Genomic DNA, 18,350 nt, shown 5'->3' with positions numbered 1-18,350 from the left:
GATTCAGGGAGACGTAGATTATATACGTCCCAAGATTACGAGGATTTTTTTCTTTCTTTCTTCTAACACTTATTCTCTCCCCCAGCAGCTGCTCTTTCCCTGCCAGGCACTGAACTGTCCATAGGACCGCAAAGCCGTGCAGCTTTCCCAAAGCAAAGCAACGTGTCGGCGAGGAAATCTCAGCACCCCGGCCCTAGGTCAGCATCCCGCTGCCAACAGCAGGCTCACCGCCTGCCTTTAGATATCAGAAAGGGAGGGAACAAGGAAAATAACCTCAAATAAACTGTTCGGCTGGGTTTATTGAAAGGAGAAAAATAGCCCATTCCGGGGTTTGGAGCACCGCAAACCCATACCATTGTCCCCAAATATGAATTTTGCTCCAAAGCTGAATTTAGGCTCCTTTTGTGCCTTTGTAAACTACAAAGCAGATCCTCCAGGTCCTTCCCACCTCCCCGCCGCCCTCTTCCTTTGTTTAATACTTCTGTTCACGCAGCAAAAGGGATGCTCGCAGGGCCCGGCCCGAAACATACACTCCGCACCTTTAAACCCCTTAAACTGGAGCCGGGTTTTGGCTCCTCGGCTGGGAAGCAGATGCTTAACCGGAGCTTTTGCACCCAAAGCAGCTCTTTAAAGGGACTGCAGTGTTAGGTTGATCAAACAGTAATTAAGGCCAATGGAACTCCTTTGGTACCGCTTCTAGGACTCCCCTCACCCGGAGGATTCCTCCCTAAGTGTCTCAAATAAATTACAGATAGGGCTGGCATAACTTTAATCCGCGACTGGCCGGGATGAGCCGGGACTGCAAACCCCGCTCTGCAGCGGCTGCTGCGGCGGTTCGTGCGAACCGCGGGGCAGCCAAGCCTGGAAAGCAGCGATGGGAACGGGGGCAGACACACGGACACGACACTTCTCCCCCCTGCCAGAGCCAGGAGGGCTTGGCAGGCGGTTTATTTGCCTTCCTCCCCATCCCTCGCAGCCCCTAATTCTCAGCCCTTCCGCGGGGCCGAGCCTAGGGAGCAACGCGGCTCCTCGGCCAAACGCGCAGCCGAGACCTTGACCCAGTTTATTCCCAGTTTGGGGAGAAAAGCAGACTTCGGCCGCCGCTTCCGAAGGCAGCGGGAGGGTGTTCCTCATGCCCCCCAGATCGGGGGGGTGACAAGATATCGGGATACCGTTAACCCGGGGAGGATGCGCAGCTCGGCTGCGTGGGGACCCCGCACCCTCCATTCCTACCCCCCAGAAGCAGGACTTGTGATTACCTCCTTTTTTTTTTTCCTCTGTCAGCGAAAGGAAAGACCCCAATTCCCCATTGGAAAGGTGGATAAGGGCTTTAAAAAGGAATTAAATCTCACCACGAGGGAAGACAAGGACGGGGATGGGAATAACGGGGTTGGAATGGGAGCTTTCCCCAGTCAACCTGCTCTTGGGTCGGGGGGAGGGGGGGCTGCAAAACCTTTCCACAGCTGGATTAATCCCCCCCCCAAAACTCTCTCCTTCCCCTTCCGCGCTACTTTCAAGGACTTGCTGCTGCTGCTTTCCCTCCGTTCCTTCCCTGAGCATCTCCCCCCCTCCCAGCGGCTTCCCCCCTTTTAGATCTCAGCGTGTTTGCTCTTGACTTCATCCACTAAGTCAATAGTTTGGAGATGCCCTCATCCTCAGAGGCCCGAGCCCCCTTGTCCCCTCCCTGTTTTCTCCTGCGGATAATGGCAGCCTTTTGTCGTGTAATCAAGCTCCCGAGGGGTTGGGAGACAGATATAGATTCTTGGCATTTGTCGGTGAAAATGAAAGCTGGATTAGGCAGAGGCGGCTGCACACTCCATGGTAAAGGACAACAACTATTCCCCCATTGAAAGTCCCATTCTGGTTTGGTTATTTTATCTTTAAAAGTTGTTTGTATTTCTAAAGTGGCTATTGATGCACTTAGAAAGTGTAGCAAGCTGTAAAGCCTCGCTTCAAATGAAAGGCGGACAAAAAAAAAGGGGGGGGGTGAAGAAGAGGGGAAAAAAAAAGGAGGTTAAGGGGAGAAAACAGAGCGAGGCAAAAAAAAATAACCGCAGAAAAGGAGGGGAAAAAGAGAATGGGGTGGCAAAGGAGTCAAAAAAGATCAAATTCAGCCTGGGTAAAGTTTAAAATCGGAGCAAAAACCCGCAAATCACAGCAGCCGGGTGGGGAGCGGGGGGTTCGGCTCCGCTTTTCCCCTTCTCTGCCTCGAATGGGGAAAAGTCCTGCACTATTCAGGTTTTCTGCTGCCGGGGGTAGGTTTTGCTCCGCGGGGGACACTTGACTCTTTGCAAGTGAACTCTCAACCCACCCGGCTTTCTGCTTCGCGCTGGAGTTAGTTGATTCCTCAGCCATGGATCACAAGCACCACCTTATTTTGCTCCTTGACGGAGATTTGCTCTTGCCAAGCAGAAACAGGGAAGATTGTCCATCTCCGCACTATTAACCCCTGAGCATTTTCCCTTGAGGAGCACGGAGATTTTGACTTTATATATCTAATTTCCCCCCTAAACATCACTTGGATTTAATCATCCTGGTTCCCCTCGTCCTTTAGATGCGTCTTAATCTGGGGTTGTAGCGTCTTTCCCTCTTGACAACCCCCTCTCTGCTGAAGAGAGGGTGGCAAGAACTGCGTTGTTTGTTTAAAAATAAACCCCATTTGTTACCCCCCCCCCCCAAAAGGAAAACTTTTCTCCTCCTTTTGCTGCACTTTCAGGAATGGAAATCGCCGTTTACCCGCTGCGAGCACATTCAGCCGCACGCACAAGGGAGGGTTTGTGGCTGGAAGGAGATTAAGGGGAAAACTCCAGGAAAAAAGAAACAAGAGCAACAAGGTACAACCCGAATATTCCCATTCTCAAACAACAACAACCGAAAGAAGAGGCTTCAAATAGCTCAATTTGCTGCTATTTAGCATCAAACAGGCATCTTCCTGAGAAGTGGGGGATGAATTTCAAAATCATTAAGTTACTGCACAGGAAAAGAGCGAATCCCACTGGAAAACTCAAGCTTTTTGCTACAGGCGCGCGTCTATGTGGGTATATATGTATTTATATATCCATATACTACTTTAAAATCCCCAGCTCCGGCTCTGTACCCTCTCCTGGATAATTTCCACCATACAAAAGGTGGGGGCTATTAATCCCGTCCCCCTCAGCCCCCATTCCCATTCATGTCAATGTTTCTTTCTCTTTTTTTCCCGAGCAATCAAATGTGCCGGAGACAATTGTAGCGAATTTAAACATGACTGTCCCCTGAATATCCCTCGACATCGCAGTGTCCTTTGTACCTTCACCCTCTGCTTTTAAATACGCTTATACATTTAAAAATGCGAAGTAAAGCAGCCGGTGGATGCTTATTAAAACATATAAAGCATATAAAGTAAGGCTTGGGCTGATTCTCACAAGGAAAAAGAAACCATCATCATCTTTACGGAGTTGTTTAACAGTGGGAAGTTTCACGGGCGATTTAAAGCCCCTTCGAACTTTAAGGTAGGCGAAAAGCCCCCGGGTGTTTATAACTCTACTTGGAGGGGAGTTGCTCGAAAGCAGCAATCCTGTCGAGGCAACTTTCCTCACTCGCCTTTAATTCCCAATGAGAATGCAAATCAATTCGTCCCCATAATGGGAACGAAAGAAAAATTCTATATGTACTATATGTGTATATATATACACATATATATACACACATATATACATATTAGAGGCTTGTGGGTGCTCCAGACATTCCCCTCCAGTCCAGGCCTGGACACCGAGGGAAATGGCAGCGAAGCAGGGGCACATTTTCCCCATTCCCTTGGGAAATAGGAAAATAACACTTTTTTTTGGCCTTCCCCTCTTCCTTCCCTTGGATTCGGGCAGTTTCCTAACTTCCTCCCCCCTCTCCTCCTCGCCCTCTTTTAAAGATGCCACCAGGTCACTTTGATCCGCGGGCTTTAGGGTCTCCGGACAAAGGCAGCACTGAAGGCTGCGGGCTGTACCCCCCCTCTTCTCCTGCCCGCACCCCCCCGGGGGGGGGCCCCGCCGCGGTCCTGCCCTCGCCCCCTCCCCAGGGTCAGGCAGAGTGCTGCCTTCCAATTTTAGCAACAACCGAAAAAAACCCACCTAAAAACAAGCAGCAAGAGCCGAGTGAAAACCAAGAAGGGTTTTTCCTCCCTCTTCCAAAGAGAAGGAGCGAGCCCAGGGCAAGGACAGGCACCCTGAAGGGGACAGCGGGTGTAAAAATAGTTCGTGCTTCCCCTGCTTCCTCTGAGCGCCCCCGCTCCGGGGTGCGAGTATCCTCCATGGAGTGCAGAGCATCCTCCGAGTCCGCCCGTGCCCCCCAGCCCACCTCCAACGGGGGGGGAGGGGGGGGGGCACCAGCCATAGGAAAAGCAACACACCCCCCCTTTTGAACCCCATCTTTTTTCTTCCCAAAAAAGACTTTTTCACCCTTTTCCACGTTGGCAGGTGGAGATGAGAGGGGAGCATCCCGCGGGATGCTGAGGGAAGGGAAACCCTCCTCTTCCAGCGCGACCTCCTCGCCTCATTCGCCTTCACATCAGGAAGACTTGGCTGGTCTTTTTTCCTTCTTTTTTGATTCTATTTCCCCTCGTTTCAAGCGCAAACCCCCCCGGGAGCCCCCGACCAGCGCAGCCTGGCCGGGACCTGCAGCCACGCACAAAATGGATGAGCTAAAATGTGTCCTCAGCTGCAGGCTTCATGAATGAGCAACCCCTTCCCATCTCCGGCTATAGATTGATAGATATAGATATATTTCATGAATGAAGCGAGGGTCCTCCCCGCCTCCCCCCTGCCTCGGCCGTCCCTGCAGAGCCTATAAACAGCACCGGCCCTGCACAACAATTCATCACAGGACCCAGAGCCATCCAAGCAAGTAATGTGTAGCCTCAGATCTGGTATGTCCCACAAGACAGAGCGCCTGCTAATTAATAGACAGTGATTCCTGCAAGCAGCCCTAGCAGTCTGTAATATGATGAACTTCCTTTGTACCGGTGTCACCACAAATGTTTCTGATAAGGAAAAGCATCCAAGGATCAAAGACTATAAGCTTCTCAATTTCCTCAAGCTGCCTCTACTTTTCCTCACCTACTTTTTCTTTCTCTCTCTCTTTTTTTTCCTCCCCTCCTTCTCTCTTTCCCAGCCTCTCCATGGAGTCGCAATCCCCCTCCAAGGAGTTACAACCCCTCTCCAAGGAGTTGTAATCCCCCCTTCTCCCTTCCGACAGCCCTGAGGTCCGCTCAAGTGCAAGGGTCAGTGCCAGACCGTGCCCCCAAAATATCATCACCACTTGCACCTTCATATTCTGCCTTGAGAGCAGCTCCGGCTCTCGCCCCCCTCAGCTCTTCCCCACTTCTCTCCCAACTCCACATGACAAATGTCTTTATAAACAGGCATTAGCTGACATCTAATTTCTTTTGTGGCGAGATGATGCCAAGTGCGAGCCCTCCCCGGTGGGTACCAGCCCCGGGTGGGGATGAGCTGGGAAAGAGGAGGGTTTTTTGGGAAGATGGGGAGATGCCGGGAGTGGGGAGGGACGCAGCAAACCTCCCACCCCCGGGAACGCCGCAAAGCCGTGTCCCCATCCCAACCTCTCCTCCCTCCGTGAGCTGCACCTGCTCTTCCCAACCCCTTAATTCTTCTTTTTCCTGGGTTGATAGGGGAGATGGGGACGAGGAGCCCCCCAAAATCCAGCCCCCGAGGACTCTGGATGCTCCATCTGCATCTTCCGCGCTAGGGAGGTGGAAGCGGTGCCCAGGGGGCAGGAGCAGCTCCCACCCGGGAACGCGAGGATCCCTCTTCCCATCCCCATCCGCTGCTTCCAGGCCTGGGACCCACCCCCTATCATCTTCTCTCCCCCAGTAAAACCCCACCAGAGCCTAAATCAGATTGAAGTTCAGGTTAAATAATAACCATTTTAAAAGGCAAAACCCGCTGGTGACGAGAAGTAATGTGGCAGTGAAACGGGCTTTTTCTTCTTCTTTTTTAATAGGCTCTATAAATATATAGTATCTGCAAAGCTCAGGTCTTAAGAGGGTCCCTTATTTGCTTATTTCTTTTGTAGCAAACGTAATTTTTAGAAAGATACTCCCCCCCCCGCCGCCTTACCCTAATGCTCGAGTAAGAACCTTACAGCTTTAAGGCCAGTGTTATATGTGCTTTAAAATCCTGCCATGTAAATTCCCCTGAAAAATTTGGAAAGCTTCTTGGAATGGGGGGGGGGGGGCTTTGGTATGGGGTGGGGGGAAGTAACTGGGAGAAGGGGAGGGGGAGAAAGGGGAGGTTAATCCGGGTTTAATGCTATGATGCAGTCACAGGACCAGGGCTAGGCTGATTGTGTTATCTCTTCCCAACATTTGGGTCTCCCATATTTCACCCAGCCAAATAGCTGCGAGAAAAAAGTGCGTATGGAGGCACTCCTGACGCCTCAGGAAAATATGTTATTAATATCTAAATAACTTCCCAATACTGTCTCTAAATCTCCCCTTCACCACTCCAGATGATGAATTCGTTTGAAGTGTTCTCCCGTCTCATCTTTTCAGTGTCTCTCTCTCTCTCTCTCTCCCCCTTCTTTTTCATAACCAGGCTTATTTCAAACTGGTAAATATCTAATTCCTTTAACCACACTGCAGACACGTCTCTCCCCTCTTATATACAATTCTCATTTGGAGAGAGCCATATATACATGGCTTTATAAAAGAGAATAAGCCCCAACATAGCCTTAAACTATTTCTTTACATTATTTGGGGGTTAAGAGAGGGGTTCTTTGGGGGGGGGGGGGCGGTCTGTTTGTTTCCGAATAACCCCCGCACACACCTGGATCACACGTTCCCCTCACAGCCTTTCCTGCCGCTTAATTCAATCTCTGCCTTCTCTCTCCTACCCAATTACGGGCGAAACCTCGGATTAGAGCTAGACCCTTACGGCTTCCTTCCTCTGCGCCCCTATCACGGCATCCATCTCTCCAGCATCGCCAAATGTCTGCTTCCTACCCCTCCCAGGGCAATGTAATCTCCCGTCCACCTTCGAATTGGAGATTATAACGTCCCGAACACATTTCCTTTCCCATCCGAGCTGAACCCCGGGCACCCCACTTGCCAGCCAGAGCTTCCGATACCAGCATTCCCCCTTTCCTATTCCCCGGTCTATGATTGAGCCGATTCTTTTCCCCCAAAGCAAAGGGGGGAGGGGGGGGTGTGAATGATGTAGGAAAAGAAAAAAACCTCAAACAAACCCTGGATCACAAACATCTCCCTTATATTATTTCACTCCCTACTGTATAATTGAACCTCTCTCCCCGCATCCTTGTCTTAAGTTTGTTTTTTAAAACGTCTTGTATTAGATTATACTCGTTTATTCCCCCTTCCAACCTTATCTCTCCTCCTCTCTTCTCTCCTTCCCGTCACACTTGATTTAGGAAGGAGTTTATCTTGCAAACATTTGCCTACTTTGTTTATGTAGACCAGGTTCTGCAGCTACTTGTTCCCAAAAGCCACTGTTTGCCTTTGTAATTGTTATCTGTGTTTATTGTTGTACCTCATTTGTCTCAGCTTTTTTTGTGCCATGTAAGCTCCGTGTGTGCTCACATCCACCCCCCTTCCTTCTCCCTCTCCCTGCCTCTTTTTTCCCTTTTTTTTTTCCTCCTTTTCCCTCTTCTCACTGAAATATGCACAGAATAACTCAGCCTAAAGCCAATGAATTGCTTGACACTACCCTATCTCTTTCCTGCCCCCCATTATTAGAGCTGATCCCACTCGCAACACTCACAAATCCCGCCTGGGCTCTGTTTGATTAGATTGCCAACCTTTCGTAATCCCTTGATTTGATGAAGTGTCTCTTTCCCCCCCCGCCCGCCCCCCCCCAGCTCCCTTCTAAACATACATTTACAGAGACAGCGCTTGTTGGTTTTAAATCAATGCAGATTGTTTGCTGATAAACTGACTCCGCATCTCCCCCCATCCCAGCTAGGGAAGCAAAACGCCTTTCCGGAGGCGGGTTCCCCACTTTCTCCTTCTCCCTTTGCCCCTAATTCAATTTGTAGGACCTTGTATAGCCAGTCCAGCCTCCTCCTGTTTCCATCCCCCCCCCCCCCCACCAAGTATCAATGACCGCTACGAAATTAAATTATCACCTCCAAATGTCCACATATCGCCCCCTTCAAGTTGTTGTTCACACTTGAACGCCGTTCCCATCCTCAATAAAAATCCCCCCTCCCGGTTTTCCCACTCGGGATTCCCCATCCCGCGGGTGGGGAACGAAGCAACGATCGGTGGAAACCACTCCGCGTCGGAAAGCGGAGTTTGGCGAAATGAAGAAGAGAAGGAAATGAATGAAAACTCCCTGAATTCAGCCCAGGTATCACCCAACGGGCCCCCTCCACCCCGCACCCTGCACCGCCGGAACCCTCAGCATCCTCCGCGGGCATCGTGCCCCACATCCCGCCGCGGTACAGGGGGACCAGGACCGGCTGCCCTACGCGTGACCGTGGGGTGACACATCGAGGCGAGGGGGGGACACGGCACATTTCTGAACTACCCTCTCCTCCCGCATAACCCCAGCTCCCCCCTTTCATCCGCGTCTGGTTGCAATTAATACGCCGCCAGGATCAGCCCCCTCCTTGCTCCTCTCGCACTGAAGGCTGAGCACCTTCCCCAGCACCCCCTGAGATTTGGGGGTGCTCAAATCTCCCCTTTTCCTCCTCCATCCCCATCGAGCAGCACGGAAGAGCAGCTCATCACCCACGCGTGACCCTCCCTAATAACCCCCCCCCCAGTCATAATAAATAACAACAGCCCCAAATAATAATAACTCGGTTTTAACAAGGATATGGGGGGGGGGGGGGAATAAATAAATAATAAAATAAGGGGAAAAAAAATAAAGTGAAGACTCATGAATATATGCCCAGGGCGAGCTGGAGTGAGCCGTTTAAAGATGAAAGTGCAAAGAAATAAAGGCTCAATTTAATCTGCCTTAAAACCCTTCAACTTAACGTTTGTGCTGGGAACTCAGAGAGTGAGTACTGATTGGGGATAAATACATTTCTTAGCATGCCTTGGAGCTATTACACCCTTCTCCAACACAGCTCCCTATTCAACAGCCACAGTTTTCATTACCAGCTCTAATAAGTCTTAACATTATTAAATGCCAAGCAGACGATAGAAAGAAACAGGCGCAGGGTGGAAGCTTTCTTTAACACTTAAAAAGAGAGAGCATTTAGGGCTGTCTTCCTCCGGCTCCCCGCAAGGAGAACCCGCAAATGGAGCAAAGGCGTTTGTCAAGAGGAAAAAGGCCAAAACAAAGTTTCCCCCCTCTCCCCCCATCCAGGAGAATAATACAAATGCGTTTAAACGCACCCCCCCCCTCCAACCCAACCCAAAGCCGAGCAGGAAAAGTGGAGCTGGAGAACAAGTGGCAGGAGCGCGGTTGTGTTTTATTTTCCCAAGGAAAATGGATGGGGAGGGACCCGCATCTCTAAACAATATGATCATTTTTGAGCCAAAACTAAAAGTCAAACCCGAGCCCACATTCACCGCCCCTGAGTATCTGACAAGTTAAATCACCCGTTCGCCTAATCGGGGCCATTGCAACCTTTCCGGACGTGAAAACACGCATCGACGGCGTTTAATTTGAGTTTAGTTTTCATGATTATCAGTTTCTAAGGGTTAGTTTTTAATCGCGTTGGCTCTTGCTGCGATCGCGGCAGCGCTCGGCCGCCGCCGGCTCCATCCAGCTGCCGCGGTTGATGCTCCCATCCCCCGTGCCCCCAAACCGGAGCTTCTTGGGGGTAAATTTCCCATAAGAAGAATCAGGACGCGATGGAAAAAGAGGGGAAAAAGGATTGAAAATATTAGGGATAAAGCGGGGTTTATCGGAAGGGCCGCGAGGGGAGCGCGGCTGCGGAGGTACCGCGGCGCTCCGCGGGCTCCGGCGTCAGGAATTTGCCCTGGATTCAGAGCTGGTTTCACACAGAACTGAGGGACCGTGATTTATTTGTCCGCGATATTACCCATGAAGGAAGAAGAGAGCGTTTCGTTTTGCTTATTGACACGCACTTCTGCCTGGTCTTACGGAATCAAAAGCCTCCAGCTCCATCCCTGCGCGTTTGATTTTTGGGGGTGGTGATGGGGAAAACGCGCACGGACAAGAAAGTAAATCAATTATCTTAAAAATGGCAATTATTTTTCAAGTGATGAGGCTCGAATAAAATTAATCTCGAACCCCCAAATCCCCCCCCCCCAATATATAAAGTGACCCCGAAGTGATGGGGGGGAGCTTTTAGCGGACACAATAGCCCCGATTTGCAAATGAGCATCGCCTGTTTCCAAATCACAAGCAACATTTTGCAACGTCCAACGGCTCCCCTTTTTCCAACAGACGGTCCTATAATATTACAAAACTATCTAACAGCAGGGAGTTTTGAATAATTTATCTCCCTTTCTTCCCTTCCTCGGCCCTTTGTCCAAACTTTTTCTCCTCCTTGCCGAATTTTGAATGAGAATAGACAAGCCCTCCCTCCCCCATCCCTTTACTCCCGTTTTAAGGCAGCCCAGGGTTTTCCCCCCTTTCCCCCCCTCCCCTTTTTTCCCCCTTTTTCTCTTCTTCTACTGTTTGCTTTTGTGGTCAGGAATCTTTTACTTATAAAGCTTCAATAGACTTGAAGGTCTTTGTAAGTGAAGTTCATCTTCAAGGTTGGAAAAAAAAGGGGGATCGGATCCTTAAATAAACCCCTTTTGTGCACCTTCATTTAAAACTCTCAGGAACGTTTGATGGCGACACGGAGAAGCTTTTCTTTTTGTGCCCTCCCGATATTTCCCTACTCACCCGCATTGTCCCCAAATAGGGAAAACTTTGCGGCTAGGGAGAAACTTTGGAAGCGATTCCCCCGCTGCTTCCCACACCCGGATTGGGGATGTGGAAAATACCTCTCATCCCGGAACTCCGACCGCCATCGCTATTTTACCATCAATGTGGGAGGAAAGCAGCCAACCCCAATTTCCTGAAGCCCATCCCCAAGACTTGGATAATTGCTGTTTCTCCCCAAAAAAGCGCTGAGCTCTGCGACACAAGGGAATCATTTTCTGCTTAAACCGATGCTCCAGCTCCTCCCTCCCGCTGCTCCAAACTTCCCTCATCGATAAACCTCAAAGATGCCCCCTAAAACCAATGCCTCTCCCTCTTTTTTGGGGGGCGAAGGGGAGTCATCACCCCCACCGAGCTCGCCAAAAAGCAGATGACAAGTGCCACGTTGCCGCGCCTCATCCCTCACATTTACAGCCTTTAAAGAGTTCCATTTTTCCTCCCACAAGGTAAGTGCCAAACATGGGAGGTGACAACAGCGAGATTTCCCCTCACGCCAGCCTGGCCTCGTGCCTTTCATCAGGAACGCCACATTTATTGTCCCTGATTGGATTTAGGGGTTCAGACCCGTGTTCCCCCCGATCCGAGAACTCCCCATCTCCCCTCCGCTCTTCCCTAGCGCCGGCGGCTCTGCGGCAGCGCCGATCCCGGCTCCTCTAATTGATATTGATTGGCCAAATCGGTCAACTGTCAGTTGGAGTTTCAGGGGACCACTTAGAGAGCAGGAGAGAAATCTGTTTAACAAATTCATTTAGGAATCAGAGATGCCTCCCACCCCCCCAGCATCTCCTTTCCCTTCTTATATATAATTAATACAGAGCAAACCACCAGCAACTCTTCCTCCTGGGGGAGCATCCGCAGCCCGAGGGGCTGGGTACCACCATCCCCTCCAGGGCCCTGCATCGCACCCTCGACTCTGCTTGCAGACAGGACAAATAGAAGAGGCTCTGAAGCCATCATCCCGTCTTACTCTTGATAGGGGGGGACATGTCCCCTCTCCTCAATGTCCCCCCGAAGCCAAGCGCTGGGACACGCGCGGCAGCTTTTACCTTTGTCGCCCAGGATGCCGTCTATGCTGTGCTTGGCCTTCTTCTCCCCGTCTTCCTCCTTCTTGTCGCAGTCCTCCTCTTCCTCTTTCTTCCCGAATTTGATGCGTAGCACACGGCTAATCGAACTCACTAAACCTCAGACAGTCAAAGACAAAAAGGCAAGTATAAGCTGCCTGGGAATGCGAAGTGGCAGCCGGCTGGGAAAACCCAAGCTGGGGCTGCAGGACTTGGCCAGGAGGCCTTGTGCACATGCAAAGGGCATCCATACCCCCTTTTCCCAGGGGTAAACACATGCCTGGTCCTCTGTGCCCTCCAAAACACTCCTGAGGTCACCGAGCTCCTAAAGTGGACACCCAAAGTTGGATGCGCTCATCACTATCCCCCTGAGACACCCGGCGTGAGCAGCACTTGCTTGTGCATGATACCCCCAGAGCATCACAGCCAGTGCAATATCCTGAGGCACGCACCCCCTGGACTACAACCTACCTTGTGACAGGGAAAAGGTCCCCAATACCCAGCTTCCACCCCAGCCCCAAATAGGACCCCGAAAGCTGGGTTCAGACCTGGGCCCTGTCCTGCTTTGGGGAAGATGTGCCCTACAGAGAAGGCTCACCCCCCAAAAAAAATAGAGGGGAACTCACAGACAGGACCTAAAGAGCTCATCAGACCCCAAGCACATCCCTGCAGGCCCAATATTGGGGTACAAGGTCGCTTTCCCTGGGCGATGGGGATCCCTTGCTGATGAAGATGCTGCTCTGCAACCCCCACTGTGTAAGCAGATCCCAACAGGACAACCGGGATGCCTGTAACCCTGGATTTGGGGGCTGCATCCAGGCAGGCTCCCTCAGCACCGGCGCATCCCTCCCTGCTTTCATGGGCGTTGGGATAAGTTGGGAAAACCGTTGTGTTTGTGTTTGTTTTCCCAGCAGACCGCAGCGTGGCCGGGGCTCAACCCCCCTGATGTTTATTTGCTGCTGTGGCTTTGCTTGGGGTGATTTATTTCCCCCTCTCCTCTATCAAAGCAAAGGCCGAGAAGATGTTTATAGCCCCTGGAAACATTTTGTGGTGGCAATCCTCAATTCCCTCCATCTTCCTATGGGAATAGGGCTGTCCTTCTTGCCAAGCTGCCTTCTCACCTGAGGGCACAGTGCTCCGGTCGCAGTGCCCGTCTTTCAGGAGCCTGTCTCGGATCTCCCAGCTAAACATCCCGGGGTTTTCCCGCTTGTATTCCTCGATTTTCTTCTCCACGTCAGGAGTTGCAACCTGCTTTTGTGATCAAGGGACACCGGTGCGTGCCCGCGTGTGCAGAGAGAGGGAAAGGGGAGAGAAGAAGCGCTTTTAATTGAAAAGAGAAGCTGTTCAGCTCGGTTCAATCCTCCTTACCCTGGCTGCTAGTCTGGGGGGACTGAAAATAGGGATCTGAACGGGGGGAAAGAGGAAAAGAAAGCAGGGAAAAGGCCAAATGTTGGCCACCCTTAGAGTAGAGTCCCTGGGGAGCACAGAGACCAGCCAGGATGGGTTTATCCTGCGCCTTATGGGAGAAGGAAGGGAGGGGGTGCAGGGGATGCTTTATGTACACCCAGGGATTTATTATTCTCTAAACCATCAGCTCTCCTACTGCCCACAACCCCGGGGCCGAAGCAAATGCTTGAACTCACACCACTTGTTGCACATGGAGGGGGATAAGGAATCACTTTAAGTTATTCATAGCCTTCAACTCGGCACCAGTTTCTACCCATCGGAGCCTGCAAATCGCAGCTTTATTAAAGCCCTTTCCTCTCCTCCCTCTTTTCCCTGCGTATCCACCTGAGAAACTTCTATCCCCCTGAAGAAACCTTCATTGTAACCTAAGGCGAGCGGTTCAGCTCGGCCCCAGCATTACACTCACCCTGGGCTTGCTGCCTCCGATGGCTCCGGGACGGATGGATCCCGTCTCCTGGTACCTACAGAGGATTTTGGAGACGCAGCCGTGGGAGACCCGCAGCTGCCGGGAGATCACGCAGGGCCGGATCCCGTGGTGGGCCATCTCCACGATTTTATGACGGATGTGGTTGGGCAGCGGTCGGCCGTTGATGAACACCCCTCCGAGCTGGTTCACCCGGCCCTGGCCCAGCGGGGTGGAAACTGGAGAGCAAAAAGGGGAGGAAAAAAACATCCCAACAATTGAGAGGGAAAAAGTTAAAAGAGGGGAAAATCCGCCAAAACGGGGCACATCCCTCCCCGCACCTTCAGCTTCTCTCGTGGGGGCTGAAGCTTGCAAAGAAGGGAGAAACCTCTCGCCCATCCCCTGGCCTCCGCATTTATCATGGGGAAAGACTTTTCCCGTTGATAGAGGGGAAATTGGACCAGCCCGTAGCCCACCACGCCGCTGAGCCCGTGTCTCCCTCTCTGTATAATTCCTGTCATTCCACACCTCTGATTTAAACGCTTTAACGTTTGAAATAAGGAACGATTGAAACCCGTATAGAAACCCCCTAAAGAAACTTCCCATTCCCCCCAAAAACCCCACTTTTTGCTCCGAATTACAGCTGCTTCCAAGCAAACTTTTGGGAGATAACCTCTGGAAACACCCTCGAGGGGCTTTTCTCCCTTCTGATTTTTCCTGTGGTTTTGGAGGGGTTTGGTTAAGGCGGAACAAGCGCGGTACAAGCGCGGCTCCCCGACACCTTGTTCAGCGCATCCCCATCCGGAGCGGCGGCTCCTTAATCCCTCTCCCCAATGTATTTAATATCTCGCAATGGAGATCTTGCAGATTAAGACGATTTCACAGGCTGGAAAATACGGGAAGGGGGGGAAAAAAAAAGAAGGAAAACATAGGGGAAAAAAAAAGGGGGAGCGAACTCAGCTGGGTAATTTGCGGGCAGGCTGGAGGGGGCGAGGGACTGTTCTTTATACAAAGAAAAGTCGATTCCAGAAATTGCCTCGCGATTTAACAAGAATCATGCACCACTAATTCCAAGTCACTCGGCCAGCACTCCCTGGATATATCATTATCGACAGATAACACTCGAGTGGCCAATTTTACATTCAAGAGGTACTAAAACCGCCGGCCGCTCTCTCTTTTCATTATTCCCAGTCATGTTGTGCAAATATTGTTGTAATCCTTTGATCCTTTCCCTTGCCGTCTGTTTTACTTCATTTGCTACAGAAAAGCACTTCACCAAATCCCCCCAGCTTGTGTGTTTTGCAGCCTGCGTGGTTTTGCCCAGGTTTGAGTTTCGCCACTTGATCACGGTCAGGAGGAAATTTCCCTGTTTAATAAATGCGGGGAGAAGGGTCCCGCTTGGATTTTGCCCTTTTTTTTAGATATATGTAATTCCCGGTGTATGCCTGGAAATAATAACCCATAACGCAGGGAAAATATAATAAAGGAAAGCAGATGATGGGGAAGTGGATGCGCTGCGAGGTTGGGATGACACTTGGCGAGGTGACAGCTACAAAGTCTCCCCCTGTCCCCTCGCCAGCCCCGGCCAAAGAGACCCTGGCTACAGTGTACTTTAAGGGCGGGTTTTTTCCGCCCTTATTTTCCCCTTGGAAAAGTGGAACACGACCAGTTTGGTTGGTTTTCCCCATCTTTGCGGGATGGTGGAAGCGTTGGGACATTTGCGGGTTGAAAGGGAAAAGGGAGGAAAGAGAGGGGAAAACAAAGAAGAAAAGAAAACAAAAAGAAGGGGGAAAAGGAGGGGAAAAAGAAGGAGAAAAAAGAAAAGGAAAAACTAACCCGTGGGAACCTGCCCCCCTAAATCTGCGGGATGCCTGAAACTACTATATAAATAGGGGGGGGGGGGATAAAGCAAATCCCGGTAATTTCGCAGGGATGGACCGTTTACAGCGGGAAGGAGCTGAATATTGGGGAGAAGTTGGAAGCTGAGGCCGGGACCCCCCCTTCCCCCTGGTCCCCCCGAGGTGCTGGGGAAGGAGCAGTTCAAGGAGGCGCTTTCCCGGACCTACCTTCCAGCGGGAAGCCGGTCCGAGGGTAGTTTTGCCCTGGAGCCGGGCGCATCATCCGAGGCACCGTCCCGGGCAGAGCTGCCATGGTGTTGGGGAGGGGGGGGGATCGGGGCGGCGGAGAGGGTCCGGTTCAAACCGGGGAGGGGAGAGGGGAAGGGGGAGGGTACCCCTGAGCCCCCGGAGAGCCGAGAGAGCCGGGGCAGGGGGGGGATGCTGGGATGCGTCTCCTCGGAGCCGAAGTGCTTCTCTTCCAGCCTGCGGCTGCAAAACAAGGGAGAAATCTTTGCTCCAAAAGGGGGTCCAAAATGAAAAATATATGGAATAACGGGGGGGGAGGTGTGGGTGGGAAGGGGGGCACCCACCAGCGAGTCTTCGTAAAGTTTTAGGGCTATGTCACGCCCGGCCTGAGCGGGCGCTCCGCAGGAATGTAAACCCGACTGCCGGGAGAGGCAGGCGCGGCCCAAGTTGCCTCGGAGCTGGGCTGGGCTTGGGGGGGGGGGAAGGGGGAGCGAGTCCCCCCTTATTTTGTTGTTGGCTTCTTTTTTTCCTTAAGTGGTTGGTGCTGTCGCTTAAAGGATGCTGGTATGGGGGGGGGAGGGGAGGAGGAAGAGAGGGGGAGAATGTCAGATGGAGGGTTTAGAAGTTGTTAAAGCGCCGAAGTTGGGGCGGTGAAGGGGGGGGGGAGCGGGCGGCGATAGGCTCCGGCTCCTTTCCTTTATCCACGGCCGGGGAAGGGGGTACCAATAAGAGGCAGGAGCTTCCCAGCGCGCAGGGAAAGCCACGGGCTCGCCTTCGGTTGGATCGCTTTATTTATTAGCATCACTTTTAAAGATATTGTTATGTATAATTAGGCTCGGCTTCCCTTGGGTGGGAAGCTGGGGGGGGGGGGGCTCCCCCGGTTTGGAAATATATTGGGGTGAAAGAAGCGAGGAGAAAGTTCAGGGAAGTGGGAGTGGGGGGTGTTCATTTTTCTATTTTATTTTGTTTATTTCTTTACGTAAATTGATTGGTTTTTTTGGTGCCTAAAAAAGTTGGAACATTAGTGCGGGTCCCAACGGGGGGAGACCCGCCCGGGGGGAGGGGTGGGTTATAATATCATATATAATAGCATGGGTAATAATAAATCTATAAATATTAAATTAAAACCTATAACGAACAAATAAACAATATCGTAAATAAATAACATACTAAAATTTAATACAATAAAAAACCTCCCCCCCTCCAGCTTTTCCCCCGAGCCCGGCACCCACCACCTCACAGTTCGCTCCCCCCTAGGCGATATGGGACCCGCTTCCACCCCATTCCCTGCCGTGGTTTGGAAGCCGGCTCGTCCTGTCCCGCTCCAACCCGGGCTCAGAGCATCTTCTCCCCACCCCAACCGGGTCCGGGAGCAGCCCCCTCCACCTCCTCCGCCCAGCCCCAGGTATCTCCCTGAGTGCTTCCTTCATTAACATCGCATCTTTAATTAAGAGACAGGCTCCGAGCTGCTCAGCTGGTACCATAGGGGGGGGTTAGGGGGGAAGCTCCGGTGCTCCCCGCGGTTCTCCCGCTCGCTGCCCGCTCGCTCGCCGGGCCGAGCTGAACAAATAGCCAATGTTTTCCCCCCAAAACAGGAGCGGGGCAGGAATCCTCCTCGCAGCGGGGCATGACGCCAGGGCTCACGGCCCCTTTTGTTTGCAGCTGTAAAAGGACTCGCCGTGCAAACCGCTGGAAACTTCCCCCCCCCGCTCCCTTAAAACCATCCCGGGGGATAAAGGAGGGGGGGGGATAAAGCAGCCACCGAAGCTTCTGACCCGGCTGGACCCAAAATGCAGTCCCTAAACCCCCTCCCTGTCCCCCCTTCGAGGGCATCACCCCCCCTAATCCGTCCCCCTCCCTTCACCAGGGCTGGGTTTTGCTTTGAAATCAAAGCCCTGCCTGAACCCCTCCCAGTCCGGCCACATCTTCATCCCTCACCCTCTTCCTCCGCAACCGCCAAGCTCAGCCTAACCCCGGCTGCGTGGCCCTGAGTTGGTTTTCTCCCGTTTTCACGCCTAAAATTCATCCAAACTCCCCCCCCAAAAAAAAAAGAAACCGGACGGGACAGAGGGAAAACAGCCCAAAATCCCGGCAATACTGGAATTCTTTCCAAGGTGTCAAGTTGCTCCCAAAGTCTCCGCAGCCCCGGCGCTGCCCCGACTTCGGGGCTCCGGCGAACGAAAAGAACGCCTCTCTCTTCCCCAAAACCTCGGCATTCCCGAAGTTTTCGGCAGGAAAATCGCGGGTGGAGCCGCGCGGGACCGTAGCGGAGCCCCTCGGCCGGCGCCGTCCTCCAGCGCCGCTGTAATTCAATTATTTGCTCGGATGAAACGGGGGGAAAAGCCTGGGAATAAAGTTGGGAATTGAACGTTTCTGCTCTCCCAGCACCGGGGGAAGATTAAACCACAGAACCCGGGGCCGGTGCCTGCCTTCCCCCATCAAACAGAGCAGTTGTTTCCCTCCCCAAACTGGGGTA

At 52.0% G+C, this 18,350-nt stretch overlaps 1 protein-coding gene across 7 annotated transcripts in view; it reads right to left on the bottom strand.

The window, feature by feature from the left end:
* Nucleotides 1-16,332, bottom strand: part of PAX7 (paired box 7) — a 99,233-nt gene extending 82,901 nt beyond the window's left edge. For 2 of the 7 annotated variants that reach the window (XM_061367819.1, XM_061367823.1), the window contains exons 1-5: nucleotides 16,219-16,332; nucleotides 15,857-16,117; nucleotides 13,794-14,029; nucleotides 13,042-13,171; nucleotides 11,906-12,040 (exon numbers count right to left, since the gene is read on the bottom strand). In XM_061367819.1, the coding sequence (XP_061223803.1) occupies nucleotides 11,906-12,040; nucleotides 13,042-13,171; nucleotides 13,794-14,029; nucleotides 15,857-15,941 (586 nt within the window). In that variant the 5' untranslated portion in view covers nucleotides 15,942-16,117; nucleotides 16,219-16,332. The remainder of the gene's footprint in view (nucleotides 1-11,905; nucleotides 12,041-13,041; nucleotides 13,172-13,793; nucleotides 14,030-15,856; nucleotides 16,118-16,218) is intronic. The other 5 variants (XM_061367821.1, XM_061367825.1, XM_061367820.1 and 2 more) reach the window with 3 other exon arrangements.
* Between the last annotated feature and the right edge of the window lie 2,018 nt (nucleotides 16,333-18,350).

The sequence above is a fragment of the Neopsephotus bourkii genome, unplaced genomic scaffold (genome assembly GCF_033783945.1).
Source record: "Neopsephotus bourkii isolate Nb327-2 ecotype Australia unplaced genomic scaffold, CSIRO-AGI_Nbou_v1 NB_1399, whole genome shotgun sequence".
Taxonomy (NCBI): domain Eukaryota; kingdom Metazoa; phylum Chordata; class Aves; order Psittaciformes; family Psittacidae; genus Neopsephotus; species Neopsephotus bourkii.
This window is presented reverse-complemented; position numbering and strand designations above follow the sequence as displayed.